Source organism: Aethalodelphis obliquidens, unplaced genomic scaffold (assembly GCF_003676395.1).
Source record: "Aethalodelphis obliquidens isolate GAN/ISIS:26980383/991018 unplaced genomic scaffold, ASM367639v1 scaffold23, whole genome shotgun sequence".
Classification (NCBI taxonomy): domain Eukaryota; kingdom Metazoa; phylum Chordata; class Mammalia; order Artiodactyla; family Delphinidae; genus Aethalodelphis; species Aethalodelphis obliquidens.
The window spans coordinates 8,902,697-8,922,319 of record NW_020837967.1 but is presented as its reverse complement, the minus strand read 5'-3'; the positions used below and the strand labels follow the sequence as shown (position 1 = coordinate 8,922,319).

Sequence of the window (19,623 nt, the reverse complement as noted above, 5' to 3'; positions counted from 1 at the left end):
AGACTGCCCCCAGACTGCGCCCAGACTGCCCCCAGACTGCTCCGGACTGCGCCAGACTGCTCCAGACTGCTCCAGACTGCTCCAGACTGCTCCCAGACTGCGCCAGACTGCGCCCAGCCTGTCCCCAGCCTGCCCCCAGCTGCCCCCAGACTGCTCCAGACTGGGCCAGACTGCTCCAGACTGCCCCAGACTGCCCCCAGACTGCCCCCAGACTGTTCCAGACTGCGCCAGACTGTTCCAGACTGTGGCCAGACTGCGCCAGACTGCGGCCAGACTGCACCCACACTGCTCCCAGACTGCGGCCAAACTGCTCCAGACTGCGGCCAAACTGCTCCAGACTGCGGCCAGACTGCTCCCAACTGTGCCAAACTGCTCCCTGATTGCACCAGGCTGCTCCGGACTGCTCCCAGGCTGCTCCAGACTGCTCCCAGACTGCCCCCAGGCTGCTCCAGACTGCTCCAGACTGCGCCAGACTGCTCCAGACTGCACCCAGGCTGCACCCAGACTGCGCCAGACTGCACCCAGACTGCACCAGACTGCCCCCAGACTGCTTGGCCCCAACCCCAGAGCACCTCAGGAGGCACTGGAAAATCAAGGAAACAGTTCACCTTCAGACTGGCAAGACTTGATGAGTAGTAGAGAAACGGGTTCCCATACTCTGCCTTTGGAAGAACAGGTACTTTACAGAGGGCAACATTAATTCTAAATGCACATACTCTATGGCTCCAAACATCTGCACCTGCGCATGACAGAACCAAGAGTTGTAGTAATGGAAAAGCTGGAAACAACCTAATAGACATTACTAGGAGAAGAGTTTAAAAATTGAGGTAGAGCCATACCAAATATTATATAGAGTTTAGGAAGAATGAGGAAGATCTCTACGTACAAACATAGAAAAATTATCAAGATATAAACCTGAATTTTAAAAGAAGTACGTCATAAATGATTTTCAGAAGTTAGAAAAAAAGAAAAAATTCTATACTTAAAAAAAGAAAACAGAACAATATTCTGTATTGTATCCTGTATCATATTTATTTCTCTACATAGATATAAAAATTCATAGGAAAAGGTTTGAAAAGACAGTTAACCAAATGATAACAGGGATTACCTCTGTGGAGAGGAAGATTGAGGAAAGGATCTGGAACACTCAAAGGTTTTCAAGAATGCATGTACATGTCATTGTGTATTTGGAACTAAGTTTTTCACTGAGTAGCTGGTACCAGGTCTGGGGAAGAAAATGTACAAGATAAGCCTGGAATACACTGACATACTAGATAGCACGAAAGTTATCAATGATGACTAGGGTCACTTCAAAAAGGCTCTGGCACCAACTAACCAAAGAGAGGCTATTTAAACTTTAATAAAGTTAGACAATGAATAGGAACAAGTCAAATATAAAGTCTATAAGTTTCATCACAGTATGTTGGAAAAAAAAAAAGCTAATTGGCCACTTTTTGAACATGACAGCAAACCAACTCATTATCCTGACAACTGGGTGAAGAAAAGAAAAGAAACAAGCAGTTATTTCGCCCTTCCTATATGATAACCAAATAGTAGATAAGGGTAAGAATATTTTTATAAAATTTTTCAAGTTAAAAAATGAAAACCGAATGACAGAATTAAGGTGGCAACTTTTTACAAACCCCAATATAGTAAAAGATGTCAGCATTTAGCATCAGTGGCTGCTTACATCAAAAAAAGAGTGAAAAATCAGACATTACCAAAGAACAAAATATCTTTGGTTTTGCCGGCAAGAACCAACCTGAGTCTGAGTAAAACACTGAACTGCCAATTTACAGGAAACAGAGGACAAAGAAACACGTATAAATGGGCCTCATGCATGCAATCAGCAAAATCCAGACAGTGGTAAAGTCTAAAGATCAAATGGCCAGGATTCATGAACAAATAAGTTACAAGTTAAAAAAAAAAGGGATGGAGGAGAAACCTATTGATTAAAAGATGTGTTAGATTAGAAGTCTGGGCACAGTCTGGTGCAGTCTGGAGCAGTCTGGGCCCAGTCTGGCACAGCCTGGGTGTGGTCTGGAGCAGTCTGAGGGCAGTTTGGCGCAGTTTGGGGGCAGTCTGGCTGCAGTCTGGGAGCAGTCAGGGTGTAGTCTGGAGCAGTCTGGAGCAGTCTGGCGCAGTCTGGGGGCAGTTTGGCGCAGTCTGCTGCAGTCTGGGTGCAGTCTGGAGCAGTCTTGGGGGGGCAGTCTGGGTGCAGTCTGGGAGCAGTCAGGGTGCAGTCTGGGCGCAGTCTAGCTCAGTCTAGCTCAGTCTGGGCACAGTCTAGAGCAGGTTTTTTTAGGATAGACGAGACTAAACTACAGAGTCTAGGAATGCACACATGGGTGAAAAAACCATAAGGAAATAGAAGAAAGTGATTGCCTCAAAAGTTGGGTAGTGGTTACTATGGGAGAAAGGGAGGGGATAGGACACACACAAGGGTCTCAGGGGAGGCTGGCATGGTTCTAGTCCTTAACCTAGGTGGCAGTAACAAGCACATTCACTTTATAATAATTCATTAAGCTGTACATTTGTGTTGTATGGCCTCCTGTATCTATATTTAATTTTACACTAAAATGATACACACACACACCAAAATCCCCAAAAGTCCAAAAGAAAACTGTTATAACAATATTAATATGTGACAGAATACAGAAAAAGAGCACAAGATAAATAAAGTTACTACATAACAATAAAAACAATTAACCATGAACAGAATAACCCTGATATTTATTCAACTAACAACAGAGCCTCAAAATTCATAAAACAAAAACTAACAACTGCACCGATGAAAATCCATAAATCTAAAATGAGCTGGGAAATTTAAAACATCTCTCAGAAACTGAGATACAAAAGAATAAAAACTACTACATTAAATTTTATTTATTTATTTTGTTTGTTTGTTTGTTTGTTTTTGCTGTACGCGGGCTTCTCACTGTTGTGGCCTCTCCCGTTGCGGAGCACAGGCTCTGGAAGCGCAGGCTCAGCGGCCATGGCTCACGGGCCCAGCCGCTCTGTGGCATGTGGGATCTTCCCGGACCGGGGCACGAACTCATGTCCCCTGCATCGGCAGGCGGACTCTCAACCACTGCGCCACCAGGGAAGCCCTAAATTTTATTTTTATCCAAGATATTTTTCCTCAATGAAATCTATAATTTCTTAACAGTTAAGAAATAGAATAACAAACATATGAACATGCCAGAGAAAACACAAATCAGCCATAGCAGCCTATGTTATAGATTGTTCCTAATTCAAAGGGAAAGAAAGAATTTTATTTATAGTTTTTATTTTGGGGTTTCTCTGGTGGCACAGTGGTTAAGAATCCACCTGCCAATGCAAGGGACATGGGTTCGAGCCCTGGTCCAGGAAAATCCCACAGGCCACGGAGCAACTAAGCCTGTGTGCCACAACTACTGAGCCCAGGCACCACAACTACTGAAGCCCGCACACCTAGAGCCTGTGCTCCGCAATAAGAGAAGCCACTGCAATGAGAAGCCCGCCCACCGCAACGAAGAGTAGACCCTATTCGCCACAACTAGAGAGAAAGCCCACGCACAGCAACTAAGATCCAATGCAGCCAAAAATAAATAAATAAAATATTTTTTAAAAAATTTTAAAACTTAAAGTTTCTACTTTTGTTCAAAGACTACTTGACACTAGAAAGTTAACTGTGGAGCTACTGGAAAAAAGGAAAGCAATTCTGAATCCATTTAGCATTAAAAAGTCTGTGTTTTCAACAGTATCTTTAAGCATCTAAGCAAATCCTTTTACCTGCATTTAAAAATGTATCTACTTTCTTCTAATTTCATATTCTTACACTGTAACATTTAGATCCACAAAGTTACAGCATTTTATTTATTAAAATTAAAAACAATGTTAGGTTGTTACTACGCTGAAAGCCCCAATTGGCAATTCTACTATTTTATTATAAAAGACAAGTTATTATATGAATAGAATTACTTTTATCTTTCCTTAGTGAAGCAGACACTGTGAAAAACATGCAGATACACAACCTATGACTACATCACTTGTATCTTTCTTCCTTATATAGAAGGAGCACTTTTACTTTTGGATTATCAATTAAATTTTATGTGTACAGATTTCATGATACCATGAAGAAAATTAAACAATTGTTTCATTGACTCTCTTAAGCAAACAAAAAAATTCTGCAACCTACATTCCACTTTTAAATCTAGTACTTCACTGAAACAGTTTCTCTAAAATGCATGAAGCTGGGATTATTCCTGTAGCGCTTATATACGTCAAAAGAAGCCACCTTTATAGAATACAATTAATCAAAAAAAGAGCCTGGACCTAGTCTGTACCTTAAAAGCAGAGGATACATGGTCGTTTAGCCTTTTACGTCACTTTATGTTGCTGTCTTGTTTTCCTGCCTGTGACCTTTTTAGACCGTCTTTTCTGATCTACAGAAACCCTACTCCACCCAATACAACTTTTTTCAAAAGTCATGAAATTGTATTACAGTTTACTGAGCATTTCAGCATTCATGCCTAGTAAGAATTTTCACTTAGCAGAACATTTTGATTTCACAAGAAAAAGTCCTCTATTAGCTTGGCAGATAACTTTACCTCTTTCAAGGCTGAGATGGCCCTCAACTTTGTGAAATCTTCCAAGAAGATCAACACACTACCTGTGAGTTGGGGAATTTTTATGATCTGTATATTTCTCTTACAATAAGAAAATGAAGGACAGTTCTATGTGTGATTCTATACAAAAACTCCTAGAGATGCAGGTGATGGTGCAGCATAAAATATACCTCTGCACAACCAAAGTTACATTAGGAACTACTCTTTTCCTAAAGGTGCTAACCAAATTAATTCATCTACTGATGAAGCTAAGAGCACACAGTGAAAAGATGGAGAAAGTATATTACTTGGGTAAAATAAAGAACAATTAACTGAGGTAGGGATTATCTAACCCAAGTTGTAGGAAAAGAGCTGTATCATTAGTATCAGATAAGCACCTGAGCGGTGGAAGCAAGCATTTTAGCTAAAGGACAAGTGCTTAAGAATCACAGGGCTAAACAAACGTAAAACCCTGGGAACAGTTTTAAAGCAGCAGTATCTAAAAAATGTTGACGTCCAAGGGTAAACAGTGTACCAAGTACTAAATATATTTAAGAACTAGGAAAGACACATGTCTTTTCTTTTAGTAACTCTTGGCTATTATGATAAAAAATAACCTCTCAGACTACATTAAATAATGTTAGCACTAAGGGAGACCTATCTAGGCAGGAATAAAACCACGTCTATCTGTTAGGGATTGCCGGCATGTCATTTGTCCTTGCTCTGAAATCTTTTCACTGTATAATCCTCTCCACTTCATCTCACCTTTTTCAATCTACTTTTCCCAGTGCTCTGGGCAATTTACCACTCTCTCATCATGCTTTACTGTCACCCTATCTGTCCATGATATCTCACATGACAAAGGGTAAATACATGTTAAAGCAATGTAGCAGAAAGACCCAAATTGGAAGCTTAAAGACATGGAGTCTCTTTCCTACCTACATCAAGTTCAGTAAGTCATTTTTCCTTATTGAAGTTCAATTTGCTTACTTATAAATAAAACCTGCCTGGCCTCCTTGAGATCAAATAAAGAAAATACGTGTGAAAACACTAGAATACTCAAAGCATTATAAAACCAAAATATATTCATCATTAAGCTCAAGTACTGGAGCTAGGAGTGGAAGAAACATTCTGCAGATTGAAATGACAGGCATCATGGATTTAGAGTTAAAAATTCCAGATTTGAATCTCTGGTATTAAGAAGATGGGAGCTGAATAGAGCAACACAACTGTAAAATGGTAAACTGTACCAATCACCTAGGGTGAAGATTAAATGGGATTCACATGTAAAGTTTTTAGATCACTGCTTGGTATACAGTTTCCATATTTTATTATTATTATTAAGCCTTAGTACCTTTAGCTGTAAAATGTAAGATAATACCTACCTAATAGAGTAGACATAAAAAATAAATGAGATATTAGTAAAGCATGTTGAATAATACTTTAATGGAAACTGATTTTAACAACAAAACCAAAACAAGTTGCCCTAATGTCTCTAAACATATAGTCCCTATGTCTTTTCCAGAATTAGTATCCTACTGTTGTATTATTTTTCTCAGTTATATTTTCTTTAATTTTTCATAAAATTCATTTTTAACAAGTTAACAATCACACTTAAGGAAAATTTACTAGGTTGGATCAAAATTATATTAAAAGAGACATTTCGGGGCTTCCCTGGTGGCGCAGTGGTTGGGAGTCTGCCTGCCAATGCAAGGGACACAGGTTCGCGCCCTGGTCTGGGAAGACCCCACATGCCACAGAGTGACTGGGCCTGTGAGCCATAACTACTGAGCCTGCACATCTGGAGCCTGTGCTCCGCAACAAGAGAGGCCGCGGTAGTGAGAGGCCCACGCACCGCGATGAAGAGTGGCCCCCGCTTGCCACAACTAGAGAAAGCCCTCGCACAGAAACGAAGACCCAACGCAGCCATAAATAAATAAAATTCTTTAAAAAAAAAAAAAAGACATTTCATTAAAAGTGCATTTAGAAAATTATAACAATATTTTCATGATACTTTTAACGTAAAATAGCTGAATCCTAAGTCAAGAAGAAAGCTAATATTTCTTAGCAAAGGAAATTATACTAGAGCCTGTAACTCTCGTTGGACGTGTTCTTTTAGTCAGTCATAGTTCAGTGGAGAAAGAGGAAGGAAGAAAACTGTTCCACCCTACTGCTTCACTACTGCCTTTCCTCTCTCTCATCACCTTTGGAAACAGTAGAATCATGAAAAGTGTGAGTGACCATTTTTAAAAACCAAGTTACTAACTCCTACCACATATTTTCTATTTGGTGTTAACATTAATTATTAAAATAGTCTCTCCTTTTGTGGCTTTTTTTCTTAACCTCTTATTTCTTATTAGGAGCCCCATAGTAAGAACAACGCTCTGCTTTTTTCCTCACATAAAAAACTCCGTATTTGGGTCTTCTTAATGAAAGCAGTTTCAGAGGGAGTTGGCCATTATCACACAGCAATTCACTGGTCTACAGCATTCCTTTCACAGTAGTTCCAGTCACCTAAAATTTATCTGTGTGAGCGATTTCAGTTTCGGATTCCCCAGAGCTGAGGTCTAGTAAGAATCTTCTAGGCCAGAGCTGACCAAGAATGTTCTACTCTGGACTCCACAGGATAACTTACTTGGTGCCAAACGTTATTCACACAGCAGTTAGGTAAAGAGTCAACCACTCTGGGCCATGAGGACAGTGGGAAGCCCTTTTCTCATAAATTTACCTCACAAGTTAACTGATTATTAAGGTGACCAACAACTGGAAGAATCTGTTTTCCTGAGTAGGTTATTGTCATCAGGGTTTCAGCTGAGAATATGTTCAAACAACTCAGCACTGCCTACAAGATCCAAGATGTTTCAGGATTACAAAACAAGTCACTTCCTTCAGGGACTTATTTGTTTACTAAGCATATTAGGTCATAGTGAAATGTGCCCCCCAAAACCAAAAGATTATAAAACGATTTTAAAATATTGGCATTAGAATGGAAAATGAGGCTTGTTACAGTAAAACGAGGCCTATGTGCAGTTGACAGCCATGCAACCGTTCACTATTTTAGACCATTTCAAACAGCAAATTAGAACTGACTCAGGAAGATCAATGTCAGTACTCACTTTTTGATTTCTCGGAGCAGCATTCGGATGAGGATGGTCTGAAGTGGTTCAACCATCAATTTCCTCCACATATCCAATGCTAGCTGCCAGGAAAAAGGAAAATCATCAAGGCTGAATTACTCAGTATTTGATTTAAACATTTGTTCAAGACTTCTTTTAAAAGTAAAAACACCCATCAAATGAAGTATTTATAACTCTACTTCAAAATTCAAATAAAAATTGAATATAAGGAAAATAAATTTCTAATTTAAAATGACAATGACTATCATATCAGACTTGTACAAACAACGGAATTAAGCTTTTATCATTAATTGAAAATCTTACAGAAATAACTGATTTTTATAAAACCTTAATTTATTGATTGTTAAATGCCCAATATTAGGGAAGGGCCATAGACACCAAAACTATAATGGAAACAAAGGAGTTATGTTAAATAAAATAATGTGACTTGGCTGTTGGCTGGTTTTTGAAATTATAACACCTCTCATACAAACATAAAAGAATAAGTCAATTTAAAGAATAATAAAATAAACATACCTGTATTCAACACCCAATTTAAGAAATACGACTTCACCATTACTGTTGCCCCAAATGTCCTCCTCCTTTCTTTCCCCTCAGAGATTATCACTATCCTGCGTTTTGTGTTAAATCATTCCCTTCCTTACAGCTCTACCAAGTGTGTAACTATCCCCATATGATATTTTTGAAGTTGACTATTTCTTTTTTTTTTTGGCCGCACCACGTGGCATGTGGGATCTTAGTTCCCCGACCAAGTATCAAACCCGTGCCCCCTGCAATGGAAGCACGGAGTCCTAACCACTGGACCACCAGGGAAGTCCTGAAGTTGACTGTTTCTGACCTTGATAACAAAATCACATTGTATGCTCTTCCATGTATGATTTTTGTTTTGGTTTGTTTTGTTTGTTGTTATTTTTAAATTTATTTTTTGTTATTTTTTAATCTTATTTCTTATGTATAATTTTTTAACTGTAACTTATTGAAATCCAACCAAATTGATAGCGTTTATAGTTCAATCATTGGCATTGCTATATAGTATCCTCTTGTATGAAGACACTATGATCAGCTTTTACTTTCTACTGCTGATGACACTGTTTGTGATCCCAGCTTTTGCCACTGAGAACACTGCGGCTGTTCCTGTATTCACCTTCTGGTGGTCATAAGCAAGCGGTTCCCTGATACACACCGACGAGTGGAGATGCTGGCCGACAGGAGCCGTGCAGCTTTACTAAACAAAGCCAAGTGGTTTTCCACGTTACACTTGAAGCCAACATCCTGACAACAACTGCTACTGCCAGGCTCCGGTCAGACTTTGCCAATGTGATGGACATAAAATGGACCTCCTTCACGTTTTAACTGGCAATTTCCTGAATAAGGCTGGACATCTTTTTATGATTTTTGTGCATTTCAGTTTTCTTTTTTCTCTGTAAACTGTCCATTCATCTCTTTTGCCCATTATTCCATTAATGTTTGTCTTGCTCTCAATGCGACCTCGTAGTTCTTTATATATTGTGGAAATTAATCCCTTGACAGTTTTACATATCACACTTTGTCATAGTTTGTGACTTGACTTTTGAATTTCTTTACAGCATTTTTTAAGTAAAAATATATTATATTTTAATGTGCTCAAATTTATCAATCTTTTCCGTTATTGTCTGCATTCTTGTGTCTTTTAAGAACTCTTTTGCTCCCTAAGGTCAACCTTGAGGAGATATGTGTGCTCCTATGCTGCCTTCCAAAGTTTTCAAGTTTTGCCTTCACATGAAAGCCTTTAAACTCCAATAAATTTTTCTCATACAGAGTACAAATTATTCCAGTATCAAAAACTGATTGCTCCTAAAAAAAAAAATTGATTTCTCCTGTTTCCAACGTAGCTGCATCCACACAGGTATGATTCTGTTTTTAGTCTCTCTACTGTTTCCCTGGGATAACTTTTTTCTGATCACTAGTAATTTTATAAAAATAAGTAAAAGCATCTGTTTTCCCACAAGGAACAATCTTCAGGTTTTGCCTTCTTTTTCTTTTTCATTAGCACAAAGAAGATAATACATAAGAAAATGGGATTTTATAGCTGTAGTAGGAGGGCAAACTGATAAAGCCTTTGAAAGGCAAGGTGGCAGGGCTATCAAAGTTCAGGCTGTGCTTTGACCCAGAAAATCCACTTCCCGGTACCCACTCCATGAAAATTTCTGCTCATGTAGCAGCAGATATATACACAAATGTAACTCCATGATTGTAAGATTTCTGTTTACTTTACTCATTACCATATTCCCAGCATATAGTACAGTGTCTAGCACACAGAGGGATTCAAAATATATTTAATAAGTGAACAAATGAACAATGATGTTCACACAGTATTGTTTGTGACAACAAAAAAATGAAAACTAAGGGGAATAGTTTAATAAATAATTAATAATTATTTGATACCCCTACTTGTTAAACAAAAGGCAAGAAATACAAGTTGCAGAATTTTATGTATGCTCTGATGTCAAAACTATTATGTGTGTATATATATATTTATATGTAAATGTGCAGGTAAAATTCAGAAAAGATATAAATCTAATTGTTTATAGTGATTTCCTCTGGGAAGAGGAGTGGGCATGACGGCGTTAGTGATAAGGAACGATTATAAAATAAAACATTCACTTATAATCCTACAAACTAAAGCAACTGCTATTAAGATTCTGGTATTTCCCACTGATCTGTTTCTCTACATCCTTTCCCCTCTACAGCTTTATTCCTATTAAACATATAATGTTGTGTCCAAATATTTTCAAAAACCATTTTCCCCTTTGTTAATGTTTCTATGAACTGTTTTCTACTAATTTATCCCTTTGCCTACTTTCATAACAAAATCATATTGTATATAGTCTTCTATGTGTGATTTTTATTGGGTATTGGAAATTTAGACTGTTAGCCCATTAGTCACCCTTATTAATGACTGCAAGGAATACTTTTAAACATTTAAACCGTTTTTTCCGTATTAGTTTTGCAGTACAAATTACCAGACGTGGGATTACCTGGTCAACAGGTATTGAACATTTTAAAGTCTACTGAAAGACACTGATAAATTTCTTTCTAAAAGGGTTATTCTAATTTAAATTTCTACTAATGCTGCATCTTAGTTGTTTATTTCCTTCACTGACACCCAACAAAATTTAACATTAATTTCTCTACTTTGTTGGCATCTGCTTCCCCATGAGGAGAGCGGACCTTCTGTCTGTTCACCATTGTATCCCCAATGTCTGGCGACTCGATAAATATGTACGACATGAATAAAAAAACACTGCACTAGGGCTTCCCTGGTGGTGCAGTGCTTGAGAATCTGCCTGCTAATGCAGGGGACACAGGTTCGATCCCTGGTCTGGTAAGATCCCACATGCTGCGGAGCAACTAGGCCCGTGAGCCACAACTACTGAGCCTGTGCGTCTGGAGCCTGTGCTCCGCAACGAGAGGCCACGACAGTGAGAGGCCCGCGCACCGTGATGAAGAGTGGCCCCCGCTTGCCACAACTAGAGAAAGCTCTCGCACAGAAACGAAGACCCAACACAGCCAAAAATAAATAAATAATTTTTTAAAAAACACCGCACCAGAGTATTTCTTGCATAGTCAGTATATGTTTTATATATTATTATAATTTTCCACATTTAAATCTGAACTGTACCTCAAAAATTTGAGTGAATTGGTTGAACTGCACACTTTATTGTTTTACTCTGAATTTCTTAAATTTTTTTTTTTTTTTTTGCAGTACGCGGGCCTCTCACTGTTGTAGCCTCTCCCATTGCAGAGCACAGGCTCCGGACGTGCAGGCTCAGCGGCCATGGCTCACGGGCCCAGCCGCTCCGCGGCATGTGGGATCTTCCCGGCCCGGGGCACGAACCCACGTCCCCAGCATTGGCAGGCGGACTCTCAAACACTGCGCCACCAGGGAAGCCCTCTTTAATTACTTTTTAAAGTTAAAATAAATTTGTTGCATCCACAAATTTGTGTTTCCTCTCTTGTAGGTTCTCTTTTAAGTCCATGTCCTTCACACTTTTCAACCGTAAGAGTCTCAACATTTTCTAAATATTTTTTATGAGATTTTTCATACAGCAGAACTATTAACCTTCTGTCATTCATCCATCATTAATTTAACTATTAAAATAATACTCATCACATCTTTTCTGTTCGTCTCATCTATCCGAAGATTCTTAGGAAATCATAACAGTATTTCATTTACTTAACATTCAGGATATTTTTTTTTCCCCTTTGGCCACGCAGCTTTCAGGAACTTAGTTCCCCAACAAGGGATCGAACCTGCGTCCCCCTGCATTGGAAGCACAGAGTCTTAATCACTGGACCGCCAGGGAATTATTCCCTAGGATGTTTTAAATCTTGACAATTTTAAGATAGTCCACTCAGTGTCCTTAAGAAAAGGACAGTGAATCAAATTTCCTCAGTATATAAAAACACTCTTATGTTTGCCAGTCATTTAAAGAATGTCCTACCTCTCCTATCTCCATAAGTGGTTCATTCATATCTACACCACCATAACCATACTGAAGGTCAGCTTCTGTCAATTTATTCTTTTTAATAAACTGGGTGTTGAGATACCTGAAAAACAAACATAATATCAATAGACACTGTCAAAATCAGTAGGAAAACAAGTAACGTGCAACTTTAGAGCAATAATTTTAGGGTTATAATCAACTGTAGAGTAGTTCAGTAATACATCCAAAAGAAACTAATTATATATAAATTAGAAATATAATTTTTAAAAAAGATAAAAATTACCAGCCCAACTCCCTTTGCTAGGCCCTAAGAGACAAAGAGTAAGACCTCTAGAGTAGCAAAAAAGAAAAAACCCCTATTACCACAGTCTCACTTAAAAAAACTCAGGGGTTTTGTTCTAAAACTTTCCAATACTCTTATAGCCCAACAGCTCCTATCCAAGGGTAAACCCTCTACAGTCTAATTTGCTCATTCCCGGATTCTTCTTGTTAAATAAGCCAAGTTCACTTTGCAAAGAATTAAACAGAAAATGGTTAAAAGATCAAAGTCAAGAAAGTTCTCTATATTTTATCACCATTAAATACATAACTTTTCATTTTTAAACAAACAAAAAAATCACAATCAGTAGGTGAGAAAATGCAATAGATTGTTACAGACAGTGAGAAGTATGGGCAAAACTGACAGATTCAAGATCACTTTGTCTACCAGGGGTAAACAGCTTTATAAAGAAAGACTAATAACTATGATGAACTCTGAGAACTACTAAGATGAATAAAGAGTTCTAAGATTAAATAAAATGTGTACTAAGGCATGTAATATTCAAGCATCACTTTTCACCATCCCAGATTTCACCACAAGGCCTTTAATGCTCAACACCTAAAACTATTCGTTTGACAGCTTCTGCCAAGGTGAAAATAGCTATTGACAATACAAGTATTTAGGCAACAACCACAAAATCTCTGTATTAAAACACACACTTTCCCACGTTCACTGAATCAAAATGAAAGGTCTGCTGAATGTTCAGACAACTGAAACTGCAAGCAAAGAAAACAAAAATTTCAACTGCATAACTCCACTGACAATCCTAGCAGACGATGAAAAATAATAAAGCGCTATGGCCACCACCACTTACACAAGTTCCCTCCCACATTCACTCACTTCCAGCTCTGGACTCCAGGGCTTACAACCTTGGTGCTCCATGTGACATTTTAGTCTCTTCTGTCCACTGGTTACAAAGCCATTTCCTTCAAAATAGCATTTAGCTTTCCCTTCCATTCTCACTGTAACCCTAATAATTTCCTGATGTGCTTCCACCACGCCTTCCAGCTGAGAAAAGGGGAACAGGACTGAGACGGAAGCAAGAGCTGGAGAGAAACGGCTGCTTCACCTGAAACAGATTCCCTGGGGTAGGGCATTTCACCTCTGGCCTCTGTCACTCTGGTCTCGGCTCAAACACACCTCTCTCAGGCCTGACCTGACCCCAAACCAAACTAGCCTTCACTTCCCACCCCCAATGAAGTAACTATCTAATACATAACTGTTTTCTTCACAGCACTTGCTACTATGAGAAATAATCCTGTTCTTTTCTTTGTCTACTGGTTTTGTACATCCACCTCCTCTCTAGAATGTGAGGTCTGGCAGACAGTGTCCAGAACAGTGGCAGGCAGACAGGCAGTCCTCGAAAAATACTTCTCCGAATTACGAAATGAATAAACGGGTAACGTTCCAGCAGCACGGATGGCAAAAGCTAACATTAGAACACAAACTTGGAAAAGCAGCCTGGAGACAGATCATAAAAGCATGAATGTCAGGAAATAAAAGTAATCACTGACACTTATGGAGCGCCTATCGTGTGTCAGAGACAGGCGTAAGCATTGCAGCTGGCTGAATACTAGGAGGTAGATATATGGGGTACTATTAGGATCCTCATTTTACGTGTAAGAAAATTGCAGCTTAGACAGCTTAAAGAACTCGGCAAAGGTCCATCAGCTACTAAGTGGCAGAGCTGGGCCAGAAAACTCACGAGGTCTCCCACTCTCATTCAGCAAGTACTGACCAAGTGCGTACTGCATGCCAGGTACGACAAGGCACTGAGGATAGAAAAACGAAAAACAAAAATGTAGTCTCTGCCCAGAGAGCTTACCCATCTGGTAGGACATAAAAACATAAACAAATGTAACATATCAACAGTGAAAAGTGCCGAGTAGGGGGAACTTAGTCATATCTGCACCATTACATGTGCCTTTCTATAAGACCCTTTGCTCCAAACCATTCCTTTTCTGGTCACTGTACCATGGCCATCCCAGTAATCCTACCTAAAACATTAGCATCACTTATCTCATCCTTCCGTTTACCTCCTTTACTCAGCTGGTCCTCCTGTTCTCTCACACTATTCCTCACCTCCTCCCATTATTTTCCTTTTCACTGTCAATGCCATTCGTTGACTCTCTGCTTGGATCATGTGCAACATTCTCATGACTGATCTCTATTTCCCATTTCTGGCATATCCAATTTACCTAAAAATTCTGCTTTCAGGATATCAACTCCCTATTCAGAAGCCTACAGCAGCCCCCTTATTCCTATACAGTAAGTGTAAACTTCTCAGCGTAGGAGTTTGCTGACTCTGAAGAGTAGCTGCTAGATCTGCAGAAGTCTGGATTCACTAGAGATCTGTGTGTATATTCCACAGCCAATACACTGTTTTAGTGGAGCTTTATACGTTTTATATCTGATAGGACAAGTCACTATTCTCTTTCCCGCATGGAATAAATTTTACACTAACTTTCATCATCTATATTCTTCTCATTAGATTTCTACTCTTGACAGTTTAAGCTTGATAGAGAAGCTTTTAAAATAATTTATAGATATGATTTAAAATGTAAGTAGCATAATTTTTCACTTTGATTCAGACGCCATTCTTAATTTCTAAGTCACTGTAGTATTTTACAATGAGATTTATTAACCACACATTTGTTTTTAAATAAAGATATATATTCTAGGAAATCGTAAAGTAAAATAACTTTCAATAATTTCTTTAAATAGTCAATACTCTACCACACAGTCAATACCTGACTGTTCTGCTCAGGTCTAACTCATGCAGTAGTACATGTTTTTATAATTTATTCTGGCAACAAAGTGATTGATAAGTATCCTTTGCTTTTCTGGAGTATCAGCAGTAACACAACAGTATTAACTAACAAGAACTAATAGCCTAAGGTAACTGTGAAGCCTCTAAGAAATCAGGCATTTCAATCTATCTTTAAAAAAATCTATTATAAGAACTGTTCCCATACTAATACCTACTGGATTTCAAGAGTCGTTAGTTCTCAAGGTAATACTTTAAGTATCCCACTTCAAGGGCCCGCAGGGCCTAAACAGATATGTAGCAGCAGGAAAGGTGGCGTAGGAGCATCATTATTTTTCTTTAAAATTGGAATCCTTAAGTCACCTATGCTAATGCATATCCATCTTATAAATCAATCAGAGTAAAGAAAAGGCTAGAAATTACTTCAAAACAATAATACCGAAAAATGCTTTGAAATAAAACTGATTTTTTTCCTTTACATTTCTTCACACAGATTTCCTTATAGACTAAGATTAATAACAAGAGATAGCCTGGATAACCTACTACCCAACAAGCAAAGACTATCAAGCAGGTTTTATCTAATTATCTAGTTTTTATACTAATTACAGTTTTTATCTAATTATCTAATCAAATGTACCCTCTATGAGAAGGATCTCACCACCCAGTCTACCAATATAATTAAATAAATCAGTCACATGAAGCCAATCCCACAGAGGTCAAACAAAACACTCTATAAGTGAACCCCATGAGCCATTGGTTCTAAGTCTTTACTACAGACAGTGGAAAGTTACTAAGTGATTTTGGACGGTGATCAAATTTGCACTTGAGAAGTTTACTAAATAGAATAAATTAGAAATCAAAGGCTGGGAGACTGGTTACAGGGATGTTATCAATAATAGTCCAGGTCCGAAACAATAAAAAGCTTGAACTACAATACTATAATAGCACTGCAAAGGAAATAATAAATTTAAGAGACATTTGGAGGATCTGACCAAGAGGGGTCAGGTAGAGAGGATAACCCTAGGTGAAGGATAACTGAGACTTCCGGCCTATACATCTGGATGTCCAGGACTACCATTAACCAAAATGAGTATTTCTGGGGCAGCGTGTGTGTAAAAGATAACAAGCTCAGTTGTGAACATCTGCAGTAGTACGATGTACCCACGGAACATCCTGGAGGTACAGGCAGCTAGGTAAGAATATTCCTCTGAAACTTAGACCACCTTCAATAAACATTTATTTTGGTGGTTATCAATATATAGGTTGTAGCTAAAACCAGGAGTAATAGAGATCATCCTAGAAAGAATGCAGAGTGTAGCTAAAGGATGAGAATAGAACCTATGTAAGTGACTGCAATGACTCTCTAGAATGAGGCTAGGTAGAATGAAGAAGTTAAATGGATTTATTCAGACTGATCTGGGTTTAAATTCTGCCCTTGTAATTTTTCCAGCTCAGGGACCTTGACCTCTCTGACTCTTAGTTTTCCTCCATTGTAAAAAACCAACTATCTCATATGGCTTTATATATACACATACATATGTGTATATATCATATATTGCAAAATTTAATAAAAGCTCATCAACAGTACCAATTTAATAGTACTACTTTCAATAATACCAATTTGATTTTGGTAAAGAGAGGTGCAGGAGAACCAAGAGAACGGTGCCCCAGAAAACTAAGAAAGAACAGAAAAACAACTTGAATCTTTACTGAAGTATCTCAGCTAACGAGGGATCCACTGCACGGCACACAGTCGAAGCACTGTTTTGTCATCCATATACCAGTGGCCCCAGCTTCTCAGCAGTGACAAAAACACGCGTATGCTCTCACCCTGATCCTTAAAACTCCCCCCGCTCTCCCCCACGGTTTAGCTAAGGAATTCTTAAAGTTTTATTTATGACTAGGCCACTTTGGTGGATGGAGGGGGGAAATCAAATGTCAGGATGTTTAATGGATGGCAGACATGTTCTGTAAAAGCCAAAGCCCCAGCGAACCTTGCCCATGTTAGCAATTGTTGGTTTCTGGTTTTATTATATTTTGCTCTTCTAAGAGGAAATAGAGCTACTGGCCATTTAGAAGTGAGTTCCAGTTTCCAACATAGGCAGCTTACATCTAGTAAAGTCCAGTGTTGTTATAAAAACCAAAGGGAATACGAACCAGTAAAGCAAAGGACAGACACACCAAGGCGACCATGCCTTGGCCCCATGCACCTGTGCAGGAAACGCTTTGAGACCTAGCTCTACTCCTCTTCTCCAGCAAGAAACTGAGGCAGGGGTTCATCTGTGGCCCAAGCCACAATGCACAGGGCAAAATTATCACTGCAACCATCACAGGCCACAAGGCCCAGGTGCTTAACAGCACTATTCCCTATTTATCCACTGTCCTTCAACAAATGGGTCTCTGCCTGTGTACCTAGGTACTGTACTTATTTCCACCGTCTACGTGAATGAGTTAGAGAGGACCAGCCCAGGGTGCCACAGGAACATACATGAGTGGCAGTTAACACCAAAGATCTAAGCAGGAGACTGAGGCAAGGAGAGGGGAGTTCAGAGCGGGGAATGGGAACTAGTCATTCAGGGAAAGGAAGAAAAGCAATCCAGACAGACAGAATAGCACAAGGAAAGGCGGGATGATATGAGACCACAAGGAATCACAACACTGCCAGTAATTCAGTACGTCTAGAGGAAAGGGCGGGAGAACGTCAAGAGAAAACTGCCAGGTACTTCCATGAAACATAAAATGCTGAACCCTAGAGTCAAACAAGAGCATGCTAGAGGGGGGCACGAGCTTAGATTCACTAAAAGTTTCATCCAAGCTGAAGTTTCACTTCGGATCTGTCAAGATTTAATGTGTGTTACACAGTCCCAGACAACTGAAGAAACAGAGCTATGCCATCAAATACAGTTTTAGTTTTCACAGAATAAGTTTCCATACACTGCCTGGCTCCCAAATACCCACATGACCCACACTACAGACCTTTCCCCATAGCAGAGAAAAGTCCATACATCAGGTAATGCTTTAGTTCTGCTCATTTTCATGGGTAGTAGGTAGTAAAAACAAAAAACTCCTGCAATTACCAAATGCAGGCAATACTGTTTAGACTGTCGAGAGTCTAAAAGTGTACTTACCTATACAAGCAGTCCATATAGTCTGCACCCTTGCTGTATTCCTCCCAGTACCTATGATACATAACAAGTACTTGCTCTTCAGACTCCAGAACTCTCTAAAAAAAGAAGAAAAATATTTTTTACTCAGAAAGCACTAATCATTTTCATTTGTAAGCTATGAAATTTATCAAAAACTAATGTTCTTAAATAAGTGACATAATTCAAGCACTATATATTACATTTACAAATTACATTCTTATTTTTAACTATCTTTAGTAACAATTAAAGAGATAGAAAAAAATGTGAATCTTAGATATGAAAGTGAAGCGTCCATACTAGAGAGTAACTGTTTCATTCTCTAAGATAAAAAAACAAAATATAATGGTTTGATGCTGTTCTTTGGGCTAGAATATTAGATCAGATGAAAACAGAATGTAATTCTATTGTGTTTCCTCACGTCCATCACTTTTGATCAGCCTGCAGTTATGTCATCACCTCATATTATTCACTATTGTGAATAAGACTACTTATGAAAATTGACACATTTTCCATATTCCCCAAATAAGTTATTTTATATTTATTTAATAAAAACCTACTATTTTTTGAAAAATGAAAATCAAACTGAAATCTGAGGGCTGATGTTTAAAAAGTTAATTTTAATGGAAATCCAGTCTAACAATAAAAATCCACTGGACAGGACAGACATTCCCGAGGCCACCGCTGCTCTTACTTCGGTTCTTCCATCAACCGTCCGCGTGACCTTAGGCAAGACATGACCTCAACACTCATCCAATTAACTCTTGATAAAAGCTATGCTTTTAAACATGGAGTTTTACCAATTAAGTCTCAGGATGATAGGAATAGCCTAGAAATAGTACTTTTTTGCCTATCATATGGTAAATAAATTAAAAATCGCAACCACTATTAATAATGCTGGGGAATAGGGCCCACTTAGGAACTACTGCTGCTGGTTGGATAGAATATAAATCTAAGAACAATTTCTTACTACGGTTGTTCCTCAACATCAGTGGGGAATTGTTTCCAGGACCCCACCATGGATACCAAAATCCGCAGGTGCTCAAGTCCCTACAGCCGGGCCTCCATATCCACCAATTCGGAACACAGAGATATGGAGGGAAATGTTCATGACTTATGACCCAGTAATGCCACGTCTAGGGACTTACCCTGTAAAAAAACTTGGTAACACAAGAATAACT

The 19,623-nt window shown here is 38.7% G+C and overlaps 1 protein-coding gene across 3 annotated transcripts in view; it reads right to left on the bottom strand.

The window, feature by feature from the left end:
* CUL2 (cullin 2) overlaps positions 1-19,623 on the bottom strand; it is an 80,422-nt gene that overhangs the window by 31,590 nt on the left and 29,209 nt on the right. For all 3 annotated transcript variants that reach the window (XM_027121734.1, XM_027121732.1, XM_027121733.1), the window contains exons 4-6: positions 18,428-18,522; positions 12,211-12,316; positions 7,706-7,788 (exon numbers count right to left, since the gene is read on the bottom strand). In XM_027121734.1, the coding sequence (XP_026977535.1) occupies positions 7,706-7,788; positions 12,211-12,316; positions 18,428-18,522 (284 nt within the window). The remainder of the gene's footprint in view (positions 1-7,705; positions 7,789-12,210; positions 12,317-18,427; positions 18,523-19,623) is intronic.